Genomic DNA, 15,734 nt, shown 5'->3' on the forward strand with positions numbered 1-15,734 from the left:
ACTCAGGCCCTCACCTACTAATCCACTAATGGATGTAATGGTGAGTGGATGTTCAGCTTTCAGCTCCCCTCTCCAGTCCTTACCTCATAGCTCCATCAAGTTGGGCTCAGGTTTCCAGGCTGTAGCCATGGCAACTGCCAGTGTCTGACCTCCAGCCTCCCTCGACCTCAACAGGCAACTAAACAGTGGGGCATTGGGGTTGGGATGAGATGTGCTCTGACTTTGGGAGATTCTGACCCATTCTGATGCATAGTAAGAATCACGTCTTTTCACCTCCTTTGCTCTGCACACAATGACCCCCCTGAGCACCATGGTGTGGGTGCCTGCATATCCCTTCCCTGGCAGTTTCTCCAGACTCTGAAGTCCCTGGCTTTACTCAGTGTTGTCATCCCCTGGGGTTTCACTCTTCCTCACTTAGACTTCAATTTCTTTTTTCTTTAATTTTTTTTTTAATGTTGCAATTTGAAGTTTGATGCAAGGATTCTTAAAAAAACTCATTAGATTGAAAAAAGGGAATCTCATTCTGCCCCTGTGTTTGGCAGAGGTGGGGAAAAGGCTGGCAGGAATGGACCGTGTGTCCTGGGGTGATGTTATAAGGGGTTTTTTTATTCCTTAACCATCTGCTTAATGCCCAAGGACACTGTGTATTTAAGATGGACCCGGGGGCGGGGCCGGAGCAACGAGGCCAGGTGCAGGTCGGTGGAACGGCTGGGCCCAACGGCTGGGGGCTCCAAGGGTCTCGGCAGGGCTCGGGAGGAAGTGCTCCGGGAGCGCTGTGCTGCTCTTTGGGGTTTTTTGTTCCGGCTAGCTGGAAAAAGGTTGTGTTGGGATTTTTTGTTCTTTTTCCCTTCCCTCCCCTTCCCTTCCCTCCGGTCCGGGGAGCCTGCAGGGTGGCCCCGGCAGGCCTGCAGGGTGGCCCCGGCTGGTCCAAGCCCATGTGTCTGTTTCCTCTCCAGGCATTTGTTGTATCTAGAGTTTTGTTTTTTTCCTATTCTACCCTGTTTTGTTTTGTATTAATAAACAGTTTGGTTTTTTTCCCACTTTCACTTGCTGTTACTAATTTGTCTCATTGGCGGAGGAAAAGGGCAGGCCCTTTTCCCTTTGGAGGAGGCACTCCTTTCGGAGCGCTTCCTCCTAAAATTTTGTCTCCAAAAACCGAGACACTGTGTGACCACGGGATTATCCTTCAAAGCAAGCAGATGCAGTATGGGGAGCAAACTCAACATTGTGGGACTGTTCAGTCCCCACATTCCTCAAGGAATAGCAGTGCTCAGGGAGATACCAGAAGCAAGTCACTGTCACATCACCCTACATTCCTGATGCCTCCAGGGTCAACCTAATTTGTGAGTTGCCCTCGAGCTCCCTTTCTCTGCTTCATGGCCACCCAACTTCATCAGAAAAGCAGTGTTTCTGGTGAGTGCAGCTCTTAAGTTGGAGGGATGATTCGTGGTAGTTGGAGCTCTACCTGCAAACATGTTGTTTCGGGCTCTGAAACACACACTTCAAGGAATGGGCAGGAGCTCAATGCCCCCTTGGTAAGAAAGAAAGAACAAGGTGTTACGTACAGAGCTAAAAATAATTGAAAAGCTTTGAGTCTTCCTCTGTTGCAGAAGAATGATGCTCAAAGTGCTGATGGCCGAATATATCTCTGGCACGGCTCTGACTTGAGGATGCCTTAAAGCTTTTGTGACTTTCTGAAGCTCAGTTCAGATGAATGCAGAGCAGTGTGGCTGCTTTCCTGGAGCTGCCATGATTCCTAACTTGGAGGAGAGGCTTGGGACAAAAGCAGATGTTCCCAGAAGGGTCAGTGCATCTTTTGGTAGAATTTTAATAGGCAGGCTTAAGAAGCGGAGAAATGCATAAAATTGCTGAGATTGGTCCAGCAACTGATAAACCATCTCTCTCTAAGACATCTCTTCTCATTTTTTGAAAGCAGGATTCATTCCATGTTGTTATTCTGGGAAATAACAACATGGAATAAGTAACAGCTGCAAGCCTGTTTCAGCGAGCTGTGCTCAGGCCAGGGAGGATATGGGCCCTGTCTGGGGCATCCCATGAATATCCCTGCCTGGCATCCTGAGCTCAGGATGCTGGGGAAGCCCAGACACCTCCATACTCACTGCAGAGTCCAGTGAGCATGTTTACTCAGCCTTATCCCCCCTGGTCTCCCTCAACTGCAGCATTTTCCTGGCAGGCACAGATGGAGATAACCTGTCCAGATGAGGCAACCCAGGCTGACGGTGCTTTGTTACAACACAGCCTCTTCCACCAGCACAGGAGTTTTTATTCATTCTTTTGTTTTTACAACAGCAGCCAAGGGAGACACTTAGTCGCCGCCTGTGGCCAAAAAGCACAAAGGGAGAGTGGCTAAAGAGATTGAACTATAATAAAATGCTCACTGTATCGATCTTGGCTCAGGATGTGTTTCCCTTCTTGCTTTAACTCCCCATCAATTTCTGTGATGACCTGGGAGCATAGAGTCTGGTTGGCCTTCTCCCTCAGCTGGTAGCACCCCTGTGCCTGCACCCTTCTCCCCTGAGCTGAGCTGCTCATGAGCCAGCTTGTACAAGGGTCTCTGGGGTAAGCAAAGCTTTGCTTTTGCCTTCTCAGTAATCAGAGGTTTGTTGCTGTGTATTAGTTGCTATAGTTAATGTAGAGGTTGGTGCTATATGGTTGGGTCATTATTTTAGTGCAGTGTCCCAGTAAACTAGCTCCAAGGCTCAGGAGTCCTGGCAGAAGGTAAAGAAGGGTCTTGGGTTTGTACCACAGGTGCTCCATTTCCCCATGTGGGGATCCTGGTAAGGCTGTGTTGCTGCTGCATCAAAGGAGCCTGAGACACAAACATGATCAGGGACAGCTCCTGCTCATTGGAGCGGCTGATTGAGGTGGCACTCATGGAAAGCCCATTCACTTTGCCAGGTTGGGTTCTCCAATGATACCTGAGACATGCTGAGATAAGACAGAGCAAAACTCTTCCCCATCTCTGCAAGGGACAGTGTGGGGTTAGCAGCTGCCACTCACTCATGAAAGTGAGCTTTATTCTTGCTCCTTCTTACCTCCAACTCTCACAGTGAAATCACTGAATGGCACTTATGTGGAAAAGGACCTTCCTTGGGATTGTGGCAGGGGCTTTAGCTCCCTTTGCCTGTGTGAATCTGTGGCCAAATCCCTCTGAGCAGGGAGGGTGGCAGTAGCACCACCCCAGGTGAGGATGGGGATGGTGCCAGTTGTGGTGTCCGAACTCCAAGCATCAAGTGCTATTGTTTCCAGCTACTGATGCTGTACTGGGCTCATTGGTTTTATTTGGTTTTGCACATTTATTGTACTTTCTACTTAATTATTTATGAGTGTGGATTCTCTAAATAGGAAGAGGAATGGTGACTCTCCAAGTTCTCTTTCCTTGTGCAGTTGGATCCTTTTTGTGCTTGTGAATCACTTTTTAGTCCATTCAAAGACAATTTTCTGTAAAACATTGACATCTAGTGGTTTTTCTGCCAAAGGATATGATAGGGAACAAAAGTTTGACCTCAAGGTGGCCAGTCATGATGTCACTTGAGAAAGCAAATTAATGTCCTTCTCCTCCTAGGAGAAACACAACACCTAGGACATGGCAGTCACACCCTAGGTGCTCAGGGCTCCTGGGCACACACTTCTTGGTGTCCTCTTCCTGGAGGAGTGGCCTTCCCTGGCAGGACAGTTCGCTTATTGAGCTACTTTAATTCCATTTGCTTAAGCAGATAGCTGGTATCCTGATGGTGTTCCTCCAGTGTCATCCAGGTGAGGCCATGGTCATGTTAGTGGAGGTTCAAAGAGCTGTGTCTGTCTTCAGGCTGTGATGGTGGACAGCATAGCGTTTGATGGTGGATATTAATGTGCAACCCAGAGTGAACTCTGGGCAAGTTCTGTGGTTGAACTTGCAGCTTTTCCAGCTGGTGGCCTAATGGGTTCCCTGTGGCAGCGTCTCCCCCACATGTGCTGCTATCCTGTTGCTTCTAACCAAAGCCAGCGCTTCCCTTGAAAATGTTTTCTCTTACAAAATGCTGTAATGCATCCTTTAATTTCTTGTTAGTCACTTAGCTCTCCTCTCTCATTGTTTCAGTCCTATATCACATGAAGGCAGAAGAATAAAACAGGATTTACATGACCTTTGCCAAGGTCCTCATTAGGGTGGACGTGGTTTGGGGCTTCTGGGCACACCCCATTTATCTGGCCTGTGAAAGGAAAGGTCCTGTAGGAAATGCCTTCCTCAGAGGTGTTATGCTGCTCTGAGGCTTGTGCAGCTGAGACCCACAACTGCTCATCAGGGAATGTAGCACGGGCAGCTCTTTGCTGTCTGTGGAGACCTGCCAGTGCAGCTGTGTTGTACAAGGAAATTAAAAGAGTCAGAGCTACCTGTGTCCTGCTTGGGTTGTGGCTTACATTCTGGGAGATATTTCAAGTATTCTCCCAAGGTGTGAGGTGACCAACCAGCAGGAGCATGTTGCCACATGGACAGCCCAGCACAGGGGGGAGTCTTGGGTTCCCTTGACCTCTGTAGACACAACACCTGTTAAACAGAGACAGCTCTGTGTATGTGCAGGTAGATACAACCCTTCGCACTCCCCCCAGGGAGTTGTTCAGCCATCCTTCACCCTGTGGAGGTGAACTTGCAGAGGAGCCTCTGCAGCAGGGCTGCTGAAAGCCTCTTAAGTGCATCTCCCAGTTTGTATTGATTTTGAGCGTTAATGCACTCTGTGCTGGAGACACACGGGACTAAACGCTCTGTTTTCCTCTCCCCTTGGCAGGAATTTCTACTACATCACCATCCTGCGTGACCCTGTGTCCCGATACCTGAGCGAATGGCGTCATGTCCAGCGAGGAGCAACATGGAAGGCGTCCCTGCATGTCTGCGATGGCCGGTCCCCAACCACCGAGGAGCTGCCCAGCTGCTACACAGGGGACGACTGGTCAGGATGTTCCCTGCAGGAGTTCATGGATTGTCCCTACAACCTGGCCAACAACCGCCAGGTCCGCATGCTCTCCGACCTCAGCCTGGTGGGATGCTACAACCTGTCGGTCATGCCTGAGGAGCAGAGAAATAAGGTTCTGCTGGACAGTGCCAAGGAGAACCTGAAGCGGATGGCCTTCTTTGGCCTGACCGAGTTCCAGCGCAAAACTCAGTATCTCTTTGAGAAGACTTTCAACATGAACTTCATCTCGCCGTTCACACAGTACAATAGCACAAGGGCCTCCAGTGTGGAGATAGACAAGCAGACTCAGCAGCGCATCGAGGCCCTCAATTTTTTAGACATGGAATTGTACGATTATGCAAAAGACCTGTTTTTGCAGCGGTACCAGTACATGCGGCAGAAGGAGCACCAGGAAGCACGGCGGAAACGCCAGGAGCAGCGGAAGATTCTGCGGGCGAAGCAGGCACATCTGAGGGAGCAGGGGGAGAACAGCTCCAGCACTGACTACACAGGGAACGTGGAGCAGTGGCGGCGATAGTGCGGGGCATCTACCAGGTGAGGAAAAGAAGCAGAGCCCAACTCAACCTGCAAAACAGAGACAACAAGTGATGCTTCTCAAGGGTCTGAAGCAAAATGAGGTCAAAATGTTGCCTTTGCAGTTGCCTTTGCGTAAATGTTGTACTGTACGTGGAACACTTAATCTTAGCGTGTAATTAAATTGTCCTTTTTAGGTTTGTTGGATTATTTATGAAATACAGGAACCAACTCGGCTCATCAAAAATGTTTGCTTGGATATTTATTTAAAAGAAGTGAAAGAAAAAAATCCTTAAATTAGCTATGAGTACGAAATGGGATGCTGGAAAATGTTTATGATGCTCAGCTGAAATCAATCTGGGAAGCAAACTCATTTCCTAATAAGGAGCATTTAGCATACTCTCACAATACAGTATATGAACAAAACCTTTTCCCTTTGATTTTATCTTAATTTTGTTTTAATAATGTGTTTTCAAGGGCACCAACTGCTTATGGTATTTACCAAGTTAATGAGTGGGCGATGAAGGGAACAATAAAGGTCTAGAAAAATTATCAACTAGTTTTATGTATAATATTGGCTTTTAAAAGTAATAGAAGTAATTTCTCTAGTTCTATAAATATTTAAAATTTTAAACTTTTTCTACCTACTGCTGTTTAGAGTTTTAAGCTTGGTCTATCTCATACTGAAAAAAAAAAAAGCCAACAAACATACATCTCTGAACTCAATGCCAACGTAATTGACACTGTTTCCAGAATTTTTCAGGGCAGTATGATTTTAACCATTCTGGAAAAGTTACAGCACATTCTCATGTTTGTTTCATAAAGCCTTCTCCAAATTATAATCCTGTAACAGTGTCTCATTTTAAGTCTTTCTTACCCACTAGAATACATAATGCTGAATTCATCATTCCTTAATAATTGGTGGTATAAACTAGGTGAAATTATGTTGCTGATATTTGTGTAGTGTCTTTAAAAAGTCATAAAGCTCTCTAATCCCAGCAATATTATGAAGAGAATTGCTCAACAGAAGTAGACTTACACTTGAATTAGGATTTACTCCCAGTAAATCTTTGCTACACCAGATAAGAACAGGGCTTTTTTTTTTTCCTGTGCTCTTGAGCCCTTCATAGCAATGACAGATGAGGACTGAAAATGATGGAAGCCAGTTTTTCCATAGCCATAGTTACACAGGAGGAGAAGGATGTGTGGTGCATGGGGTGCAGCAGCTTGCTCCCAAGCAGGCTTTGCTGGGGCTCAAGGTGCAGAGCCGGAGTGGGATCACCCGCAGCCCTCCAGCCTCCCCCAGACCCACAGGGAGAGCAGACTGGGGACATGGTGCAAGGGGCTCCAATAATCTCTATGCAAAAAAATATAAACCTCTGCAAGGCTTGGGCCAGACATCCAGCAAGTTCAGAACATTTGTCCTGCAGTGCTCCTGAGCGTGGCACTGAGTGGAGACACTTGGAAAGGGCCCTCTGTATTCCCAGGGACACAATGCTTACAAGGCTCACTTGCACTGTTGCCTTTCACCTGTATTACTCTATACACCATGAAGGCAGGGGGGCAGAAAATGAGGCAGAAGGCTTTAAAAACATCTTACAGCTCCACACCTAAGTTACCTGGAAGCGGATGTTGTGTGGCAGCCTGGGGGCAGCAACCCTGCCAGGGGCAAGGGGAGAGCAAAGCAGCAGCAAACCAATACCCTGCATTAGCAGCTTCAAGAAGAGAATAACTTCATGTACAGCAATTTTTTTTTAAACAAGAACTGCAGTTGCCAATATGATGTCTCAGTTGTATTTTGGTTTTCATGGGGGAAAATAATTCGCTCTTGAAACTGAAAGGCACTGCTGTAAACAGGACTTAACTGTGGGCGAGCTGGAGGCCTGTTGCAGGAGGTGCATCTTTTTTTTATGCTGTGGTGTGCATGGTTTACAGAGACTAGTTGCATTTTCTTTGTGTATACTGTTTATTGTATATAGGGGATGTACGAATATAAGGATACCATTTTGTCATAACCATATCAAATTCTACTGATTTCCACGGTAGACGCTGTCTTATTGTGTAGATTTACAGGCCAATCCACTGACTTTGTGTCATTTAACAATAGAACTGATAAATAAAATTTAACCACAGACTTCTGATTTTCATGTGGTTATTTCTTTTTCTGATGATGTGTTGAGAGCTGCACAGTTCAGAATGGATGGTAATTCCAACGTGAGTGAAATAGCAGTTGACAGCAAGTATGTGAGTTTGAAGTCACAGCTTTTCTGAAGTGTATTTAAACTACAGCTTTCAAGGGCAAAGCCACTGTGGGCTTTTGTCTGGTTCTGGAGTTACAGAGGTTTTGACTTCTTCTCTGAGCAGCCCTCAGAAAAACAGGCTGTGGTTTCTGATTATTTTAAATATGATTGTTAGTGGTCTGCAGCATTAAGGAATTCTTTCTCTGTATGTACATATATGTGTGTGTATGCATATGATTTATTTTTTATCCTTTATGAGATACCCACTCCATTTTGACTGTGGAGGATGCTGCCTAGGCACTGACTTCCAGTGCATCTCACTGTATCCCTCCTGGGGACACAAAAAAAAATTGACTGTCCTGGGTTGCTCCAAGCCCTGTCCAACATGGCTTTGAACACTTCCAGGGATGGGGCATCCACAGCTTCTCAGAGCAACCTATGCCAGGGCCTCACCACTCCCAAAGAGAGGAATTTCTTCCTACTATCGTAAGTTTATCTTCTCTCGTTCAGTTTTAAGCCATTCCTCCTTGTCTATCACTCCATGCCATTGTCAAGACTCCCTCTTCAGCTCTCTTGGAGCCCCTTTAGGCACTGGAAGGGGCTCTCAGGTCTCCCCGGAGCCTTCTTCAGGCTGGATCCCCCCAGCTCTCTCAGCCTGTCTCCAGAGCAGAGGTTCTCTTGCCTTCTGAGAATCTTCTTGGCCAGAGATGCCACAAAGATACTTTTTGACAGTTTGGATGGAGGCATTTTTTTCTTGGTGGCTATTAAAGATCCACAGGTTTGCCAGCCTTGCAGCAGGACAGTTGACATGAAGGTGTCTGCAGGAGACTTTGCCTTGATCTACGGGAATTCCCCTGTGAGGACAGAGCTGCCCTTCTCTTGCCGGGGCATCTTACCTCTGTAAGGCTTTTTGAGCTCTGGGGAGCAGGAAGTGGAAGGGGTCTGCCAGCAGATCTGCGTTTGACTGGCTTTATAGACAGGTCTGTTAGTGCACTGAGAGAGCTGCTACAGGAGCTGCTAATGGGATAGAGGTCATGCGAGATGACTCCCTGCAGCTAAAAAAGCACCCAGCAGTGAAGTCTGGCATAAAACCAATTGGGGTTGCCTTTTGAGAGGAGTAATTTGACAGCTGAGAAAACTCTTACTGCAGGAGAGGAAGGATGGAGGAGTGGGGGATGTGTTTGGACAGACAAACTTCAGAAGGTGAGAAGCTACAGCAGTGAGTCAAGTACCTCTCAAACCCTCTGGCAAGTTTTGAAAAGCCTGGAGACATGTTAAGAAAACTCTTCGGAGCACTGAGATGCCTCTTAAGTTTCCAGGGATAGAAAGGCATGTCAGCACCTCTGGCACTGCCAGCACCTGGGCCTGTCAGTGTGGAGCCAAGGGCTGTTGCAGAGATGGAGACGTGTAGTGCTAAAATTAATGTTAAAGAGAAAGTCTTAGTTCCTTCTGCCCTCCCAGAGATTGGAAAGTTGGTAACTGTGAGACCTCTGTGGCCTTGCAAAGGGCCGTATTGGGTCTTAGAGTTCGGGACTAAAGCTTTCCTAAAGAGCACCTGGTATGCAAAGGTTGTTGGAAGCGAACTGCTCAGCTGATTTTTGTCAATGACCTCTTTATATGACGTATGGTCCATTTTAGTGCTCTGTGATACGTCTGCTTCCAATGATGTAATTTTTTAGTAAAAACAAACTAATGGGCTTTTTCGTGTGGTTTTTTAAATTCACACAGTATCTAAAATATCAGAGCCATGGGTAACACCTGACAGATGCCAATGCAATTCCTGTTTCAGCTGTTTCTGCTCATGAAATCAGTGAGGAGAGAAGAAAACCTGATACATCTCCCCTCTTAAATTTGAGCCAGAAATATCAGGTAATTGAGAGAACCTGTCAAACTAATGCAAACCTTGAGCTGCAGCCCTGAGCTGCCAGATTGGCCCAGTACTCCCAGGGAGGCACAGAGAGCGCCTCTGGGTGGAGAGGTTATCCTTACGGAGACGTCTTCTGCAGGAAGATATTTTTATTTTCCAAAAACTAAAAAATATTTTCCAAGCAGGTGATAAATTTAAATCTTTCTGTTACTAAAAATATCCCTGTCTCCAAAGCATTTGGGTGGAGCTGGGGGTGGTTTGCTTATTGCTGGACCCTGCTGGAGTGGCAGTGCCTGGGAGGGGGAAGTGGAGGGTCCTTTACAAGTGGGAATGGGGGTACTGGGATGGGGACCTGGAATCTCCTGCCTCCAGAGTGGATGGAGCACTGCCAAACCAAGCTGTGATTCAAATGCAGGTGTGCTCCAGGCTCTGGAGGCATCTGGCACCGTGTCCTTCCTGCCCTGCTGGCAGCTGTGGCTCCACAGAGGAGCAGCCTGCACAAACTTTCCTGAGCAAAACAGCGCAGCATCTGAACTCTTAACTATGAAATTCAATTCTGGGTTTCCTAAAGCAATCTCCTTGTTCCACCAACCTCATCAAGGAAGAGTGTAATTTCGTTTAATCCATTTCTTAAGTTCAGAGTGAACAGTTTTGCCATCATGCTAATATCACTGCTCTGCCATCTCTAGGGATGGAGCGATGAGTTTGGGCCTGAAATCAAATTTGGCTCTGAGCTTCCATAGAATCTATCAGCCAAATTACCCGTAGACTCTACCCAGCAGCTCTGTCATGCAGTTTAGCTCTGTGAGGGTACATTAGGTCAAGCAGGAAAGGTTATATCGCTTTTTGTTTGGGGAGCAATGAAATGCTGAAACAATACATATGCAAAGCAATCAAAATAGTTATAGTGAAGGCTGAGTGTTCATTTTCAGGACAATACAACCACTGTCTTTTGGTGTCCTCAGCTATTTTATCTATGTATTCCCTCATATGACTGCAAATAAGGTTTTAACTTCATAGGATGTGCACAAGCAGTTGCGGACATAAACCTCTATATAAGCTATAGAGATTAATGTCAAATATATGTATTTTCTGATGGGCATTTACAGACAGAGGCATGCAAATGGGTCGTGGCACAGCACTCGCTTGAGCTCTCATTCTGGTAACTGTATCTCAGCTCCACAGCATCAGCTGGTAGCCAATGGCACAACACTTGTTTTGCCAGTGAATAGCAAATTTTCTGATCAATGAAGTTTGGGAATGATGAGAATTATGGTGGGAGAAGGATGACTTCAGGGGATATTTAGACCAAAGGAAAGATGAGATTTTGGAACAGCTCTGTGTTTTGGGGTTCTCAGCTCACATTTCATTATCCCTCTTTGAAGTTACATTCTTCTTTTAAATGCAGTCTTTAGATTGTAAAAGCAATCTGTAATGAGCTCAAATGATCCACAAAATGAATTAAACCTTTGATTTCAGATTAGATGGTTTAGCCTGACTTAGGATAGAAATATTGTGACCTTTTCCTTTCAAAACATCCTACAAAAAGAAGATGCTGGGTTTTGGGCAGGCTGTGGCTGTAAGGAGTCTTTCTTCCCTTTGCAATCATTGCTTAGTACTCAATACAGCAATAGCTCTGTAATGTTATTAATATTAAGTGAAGCACATGGAAAATATTCTTTTGTGCCACATAAGCAGGTGAATAGGGGGGTTATGCCTCGTGGGAGGTATGTGTTCTACAGGGGGAGACTGGGAATTTCCCCTCTGGGCATGACAAGCTGGGAATCATATTAATAGACATCATTACATTAGAATAATTGCTGTGGAATCAGTAAGTTCGTACATAATCTATAATGCCTGGGAAATCTCACACCGTTTCAAAATAATTAAAAGTGGGATTAATCTAGATGCCAGACAACGCCTGCCTAATTACTAATGAATAAAGCTGTCTGAATGGCTGCAGCACCCTCAGCAGCATCAGTCTTTGAGGTCAATCCCCTGCTAATGGACGATAGGGTAGAGGCCTGGCCCAGTCCTTGCCCCTGTCCCCGCAGACAGTGACTGTCTGGAGGTCGGTGAAAGCCCACCCGGCCGCGGCACCCATCGGGGACGCTCTGGGGAGATAATGCTGCGGGGCTGGAGGCACAGGAGGCACGGGATACATGGGACGGGGGGGCCCAGTCCTCCTGGAGCATCCGTGGTTGTACCGGTACACTGCATGTGGCTGAGAGCTGGCCCCGAGTCGGCCCCACAGCAGGGATTTGGGGACAGAGCGGGGTGTAGAAAGTGATTGTATGGCTGCGTGAGGAACCACAGCTGGGCAAGGGCCCTCAGCACCAGCTCCCATCCCAAACATCCACTCAGCAAAACCCCTCCTGTCAAAACCCCAGGTTGGCTGTAGCTGGTGGTTGCTCACGACTCACAGCCTGAGCCAAGCAGGAACTTCTGCTCCCGGGAGCAGCTTCACAGTTTTATGAGGCTGTAAATACAAGAGCCAAAATCCTTCCCACAGGGGAGGTGTAAAGCACATCCCAGCTGAGCCCCGGTGATCCTGGGAACACACCAGCACACTGGGGCATGCTGGCTGCCTGTCCGAATCTGGTGGGTAGAAGCTACTGTGTCCAGATTGACCCCAGCTGCCGCTGACTGGTGCCCAATGTGCCCCATGGTTGTGCTCCTCAAAGGAGTTTGCAGACACCAACCACAGATTTACAGTCATTACTGGGATTTGTGTGTTCTCTGAAGAACTGCCACACCTGGAGTAACTCCTGCTGCTGGACTGAAGGCCAATGTAAGGAAATCCCCTTTCCTCTGTTCCCAGTGCTGGGGGTTTAGTGATAATGTGGGATAACCTCTGCTGCTGCTGGGAAGTGCATTTACTGTTGCCTTTGCCCCATTTGTTGTAATCCTTTGAGGTTTTTATGGGCATGTGTTTATTTTGATTCAATAGAAAATCACATGGTTAGCCCCCCAGATCAGAGGGACTAATTGTTGGGATGGACAAAGGAGTGCAACGAGCAGAGCTGGGTGGATTGCTTATTTATATATATAAAAGTTACAGGTGGTTCCTGGGAGTAATGAATTGTGAATAAAAAGTAGTGATACGCTGAGTTTTTAAAATAAAGAAAAATATATTCTTACAGTACAAGTGTATGGGAATAATGAGGAGGGAATCACAGAACTGATTCCCTCAGGTCCTGTGCTCCAGTGTCTGAGTTTGCACATGGAGGACTCACACCTGGAGGTGGCCCAGGTGGTGCCAGGTACCACCATTGTTGGCAGGCAGCTAAGCCAAGAGGTGACATGTGGGCAGCTATTGCCAAGACGAATGGTGGAGAGCTCTTTCCCTTGCCAAGGAGCCTGGAATGTGACCATCATTCTGGAAATCACTAAAGATTTGTGAGCTGTGAGCGGGCTAATCCCCTCCTCAGAGAGACATTTGGGACCTCACATCTGAGACTGCTCAGGGAGGGTGAGTAGGGGCACAGAGAAGGACAGACAGCATCCATGGTGAGTCCTTGTTACAGCCCTGTGCCCCTCTGCCCTGCCATACCATGGGTATCACTGCTGTGTTTCGGCTGCATCCATACTGGGATTGCTCACAGATCCCCCAGTCCAGCAGGCTGGACCCTGCCCAGGGAGCCCACATGCACCAGGCTCTGCCAAAATAACACTGCCTGCTGAAGCTGCTTCAATGTGCCAGGGAGGCACTGCCAGCTCCACACCAGGCAGAGGGGGCACGGTTGGCAGCAGCAGCTTTCCCAAACAGTCCCTTCCATCATGTCCTCAAGCTCCATCATGGAGAGAACACAAATTATAATTAAGGATGTCCTGCCTTCCTCCAGTGCCCTTCAGAGCACATTCCGCACCGTGGCTGCCTGGCCATCTGTGCCCATGGCGTGTGGGTGGCTCTGCAGGGTTGCTGTGGTGCTGCTAACTCACACACAGTGCCACTTCCCCTCACCAGCCGGCCCCACCATTGCAATGCTGCCTTTTTTTTTTTTTTTTAAGTTCCCTTTTTATGGCCTTGCTGAGAAAATGCTCCATCAGCATCAGTGCATGCAAAGTGCTGCCTGCAGAATTCTAACTCACTTCCAGGGCCTTTCAGGATGCTGCTGCCAGTCTGGAAGGAGTTGTGCTGGCTCTTTGTCAGACATCACATTGATTTTAAAATTGCTGTGATGGCTCTTTAAGGCAGTGCACTTTTTGTGGCCTTCTGCATTTGTCATAGCTGATGCCTCTCTGTGGAATGGCAGAAGGGCGGCATTATCTGTTTGGCTGCATTGATTTTCTGGGAGTGGCAGATCAGATTTTGGATGGGGAGAAGAAGATCAGAACTGAAATTTCCTACTCTCCTTTTTTTCCCCAGTGGTGCTCAGCTCCTGAGCAGGATGGGACTCACAGAACACAGAGTTTTTCCTCCCAAGACACCTGGGTGGTGGATAAGACAACAGTGCCTGGGCTGGAGGTTTGTAAGGCACAGATCATGATCTGTGATGAAGGGGAATTGGGGTCCGCATACTCCTGCCTCCTTCTTCTTTGCTGAATCTGTCAACCCATGCCCTAAAACCTCACCTCTTTGACCTGGCTGCTTTTCTGTCACTTCTGCACAAAAGTGAAGGCCAAACCAAAGGCTGCAGAGGCAATGCTAGAAATTAAGATGTAAAGGTGAGTCATTCTTCACCTTCTGCAGGCTGCAGAATAGCCTTTCCATGAGGATAAATAAAATCTCTGTATCTGTACACTCCGCTGTTAATATTGTAAACGAAGTACAGTGTTTTTCAGATTACTGAATCATTGCTGTCAGTAGAACAAGCAGCCCAAGCAGGCTGCCAAGGCAGGAAATGAACGAAATCATTCATTTAATGTTCCTGGTTCATGCACAAATTTCTGAGTGGGGGTGATTAACTGCTGGAACAAGCCACTGAGGGGAGCAGGGGATTCCCCAGTTCCTGCTGTCTCCAGATGAAGGCTGGCTGCTGTTCTGTGGGGGATGTTTTTGCCAGACAAACTTGCACTCTGTGCAAGTGGCAACCAGCTGAATTGTGGAGGGAGCCCACCAAGCACAGGGGCCAAATGGAGACAATCTAATCATCTCAGCCACCCTTAACACTTGTGACATACTCTTAGAAAAGTTCTTGCTGCTGTGCAGGTTCTGAATATTCATGGCTCAGTTCATTCTGTCCCCTTAAAGAAATACCTCAGCTGGCACCAGCCTCTGGGGCAGTGGTGCTGTCCCCTGGGCCTGCAGGGATGCTGCAATAGCTGCAGGCTTCTGTCCCCTGCAGGATGCTGTGCAGGGCCCATTCTGTGCAGCCCTACAGCCTTCCCTGAAGGGAAACCCAGCCATGGAGAGGTGCAGCACTTTGCTTTTGGGGGTGGGAGGGAAGCTGCCCTGAAGGCAACAGCATGGCAAAGCTGCCTTTCATCAGTCAGCTGCAAAACAGAACTCTCCTGCTCTGCAACCTGTTGATCATTTTATATATTGCTTGTGTGCAGCAGATCATGGTAGAGGCCAGTGGTCCTCATCTGACCCTGGCACGGCTCATCTTCCTCACAGACCTTCTGTGGGGGTTTGGATGCATCCCCTGCACTTGCATGCAGCACCATAGCTCTGATCCTGGGAAATGGTTCTGATTAATTCTCAGGGCTGATAATAATTAAGCAGGATGCACCTTGGATTTGCTTGAGCGAAGTGTTGGGGTGTGGCTCATTTATTTTGCTTTGACTGATGGTCAGCCTGGCTCCTCAAGGGAGGGCTCAGAATCCAGGGGAGCAAAGAAGATGCAGTCAGGATAGGAGGGGACTTATCGAGCTCATCTCAAGGGTGACTTTCTTGTGAGACATCAGAGAAGAGTCCATTTCTCAGGCCCCCAAAATCAAGGATGCTCCTTGACATAGGCTGTTGTGTGAGGAAAACTTTGCTGCTGATTATGGAGCGTATTAGACGTTCTCACCTGCCAAGCAGCAGAGATGCATGGACATCACAAGCCAGCCTGATCTCTGCCATCATCCAGTGCCAGGATCTCTGCCCTTAGGGCAAAGTTCTTCCCTCCCTGGCCTCACCTGAGGTCCAGGGTGAAAAGAAGCATATATTGAAAGGATTTCTATGTGCTGGCCAAGTTCTGCTTGGTATTCAGAAGT

At 47.5% G+C, this 15,734-nt stretch overlaps 1 protein-coding gene across 1 annotated transcript in view; it reads left to right on the forward strand.

Annotated features, from left to right (window-relative positions):
• HS6ST2 (heparan sulfate 6-O-sulfotransferase 2) overlaps nucleotides 1–7,617 on the forward strand; it is a 154,316-nt gene extending 146,699 nt beyond the window's left edge. The window contains exon 2 of the mRNA XM_082289260.1: nucleotides 4,785–7,617. Within this exon, the coding sequence (XP_082145386.1) occupies nucleotides 4,785–5,487 (703 nt within the window). The 3' untranslated portion in view covers nucleotides 5,488–7,617. The remainder of the gene's footprint in view (nucleotides 1–4,784) is intronic.
• Nucleotides 7,618–15,734: the final 8,117 nt, after the last annotated feature.

The sequence above is a fragment of the Coloeus monedula genome (assembly GCF_965178545.1).
Source record: "Coloeus monedula genome assembly, chromosome: 12".
In the NCBI taxonomy this organism is placed as follows: Eukaryota; Metazoa; Chordata; class Aves; order Passeriformes; family Corvidae; genus Coloeus; species Coloeus monedula.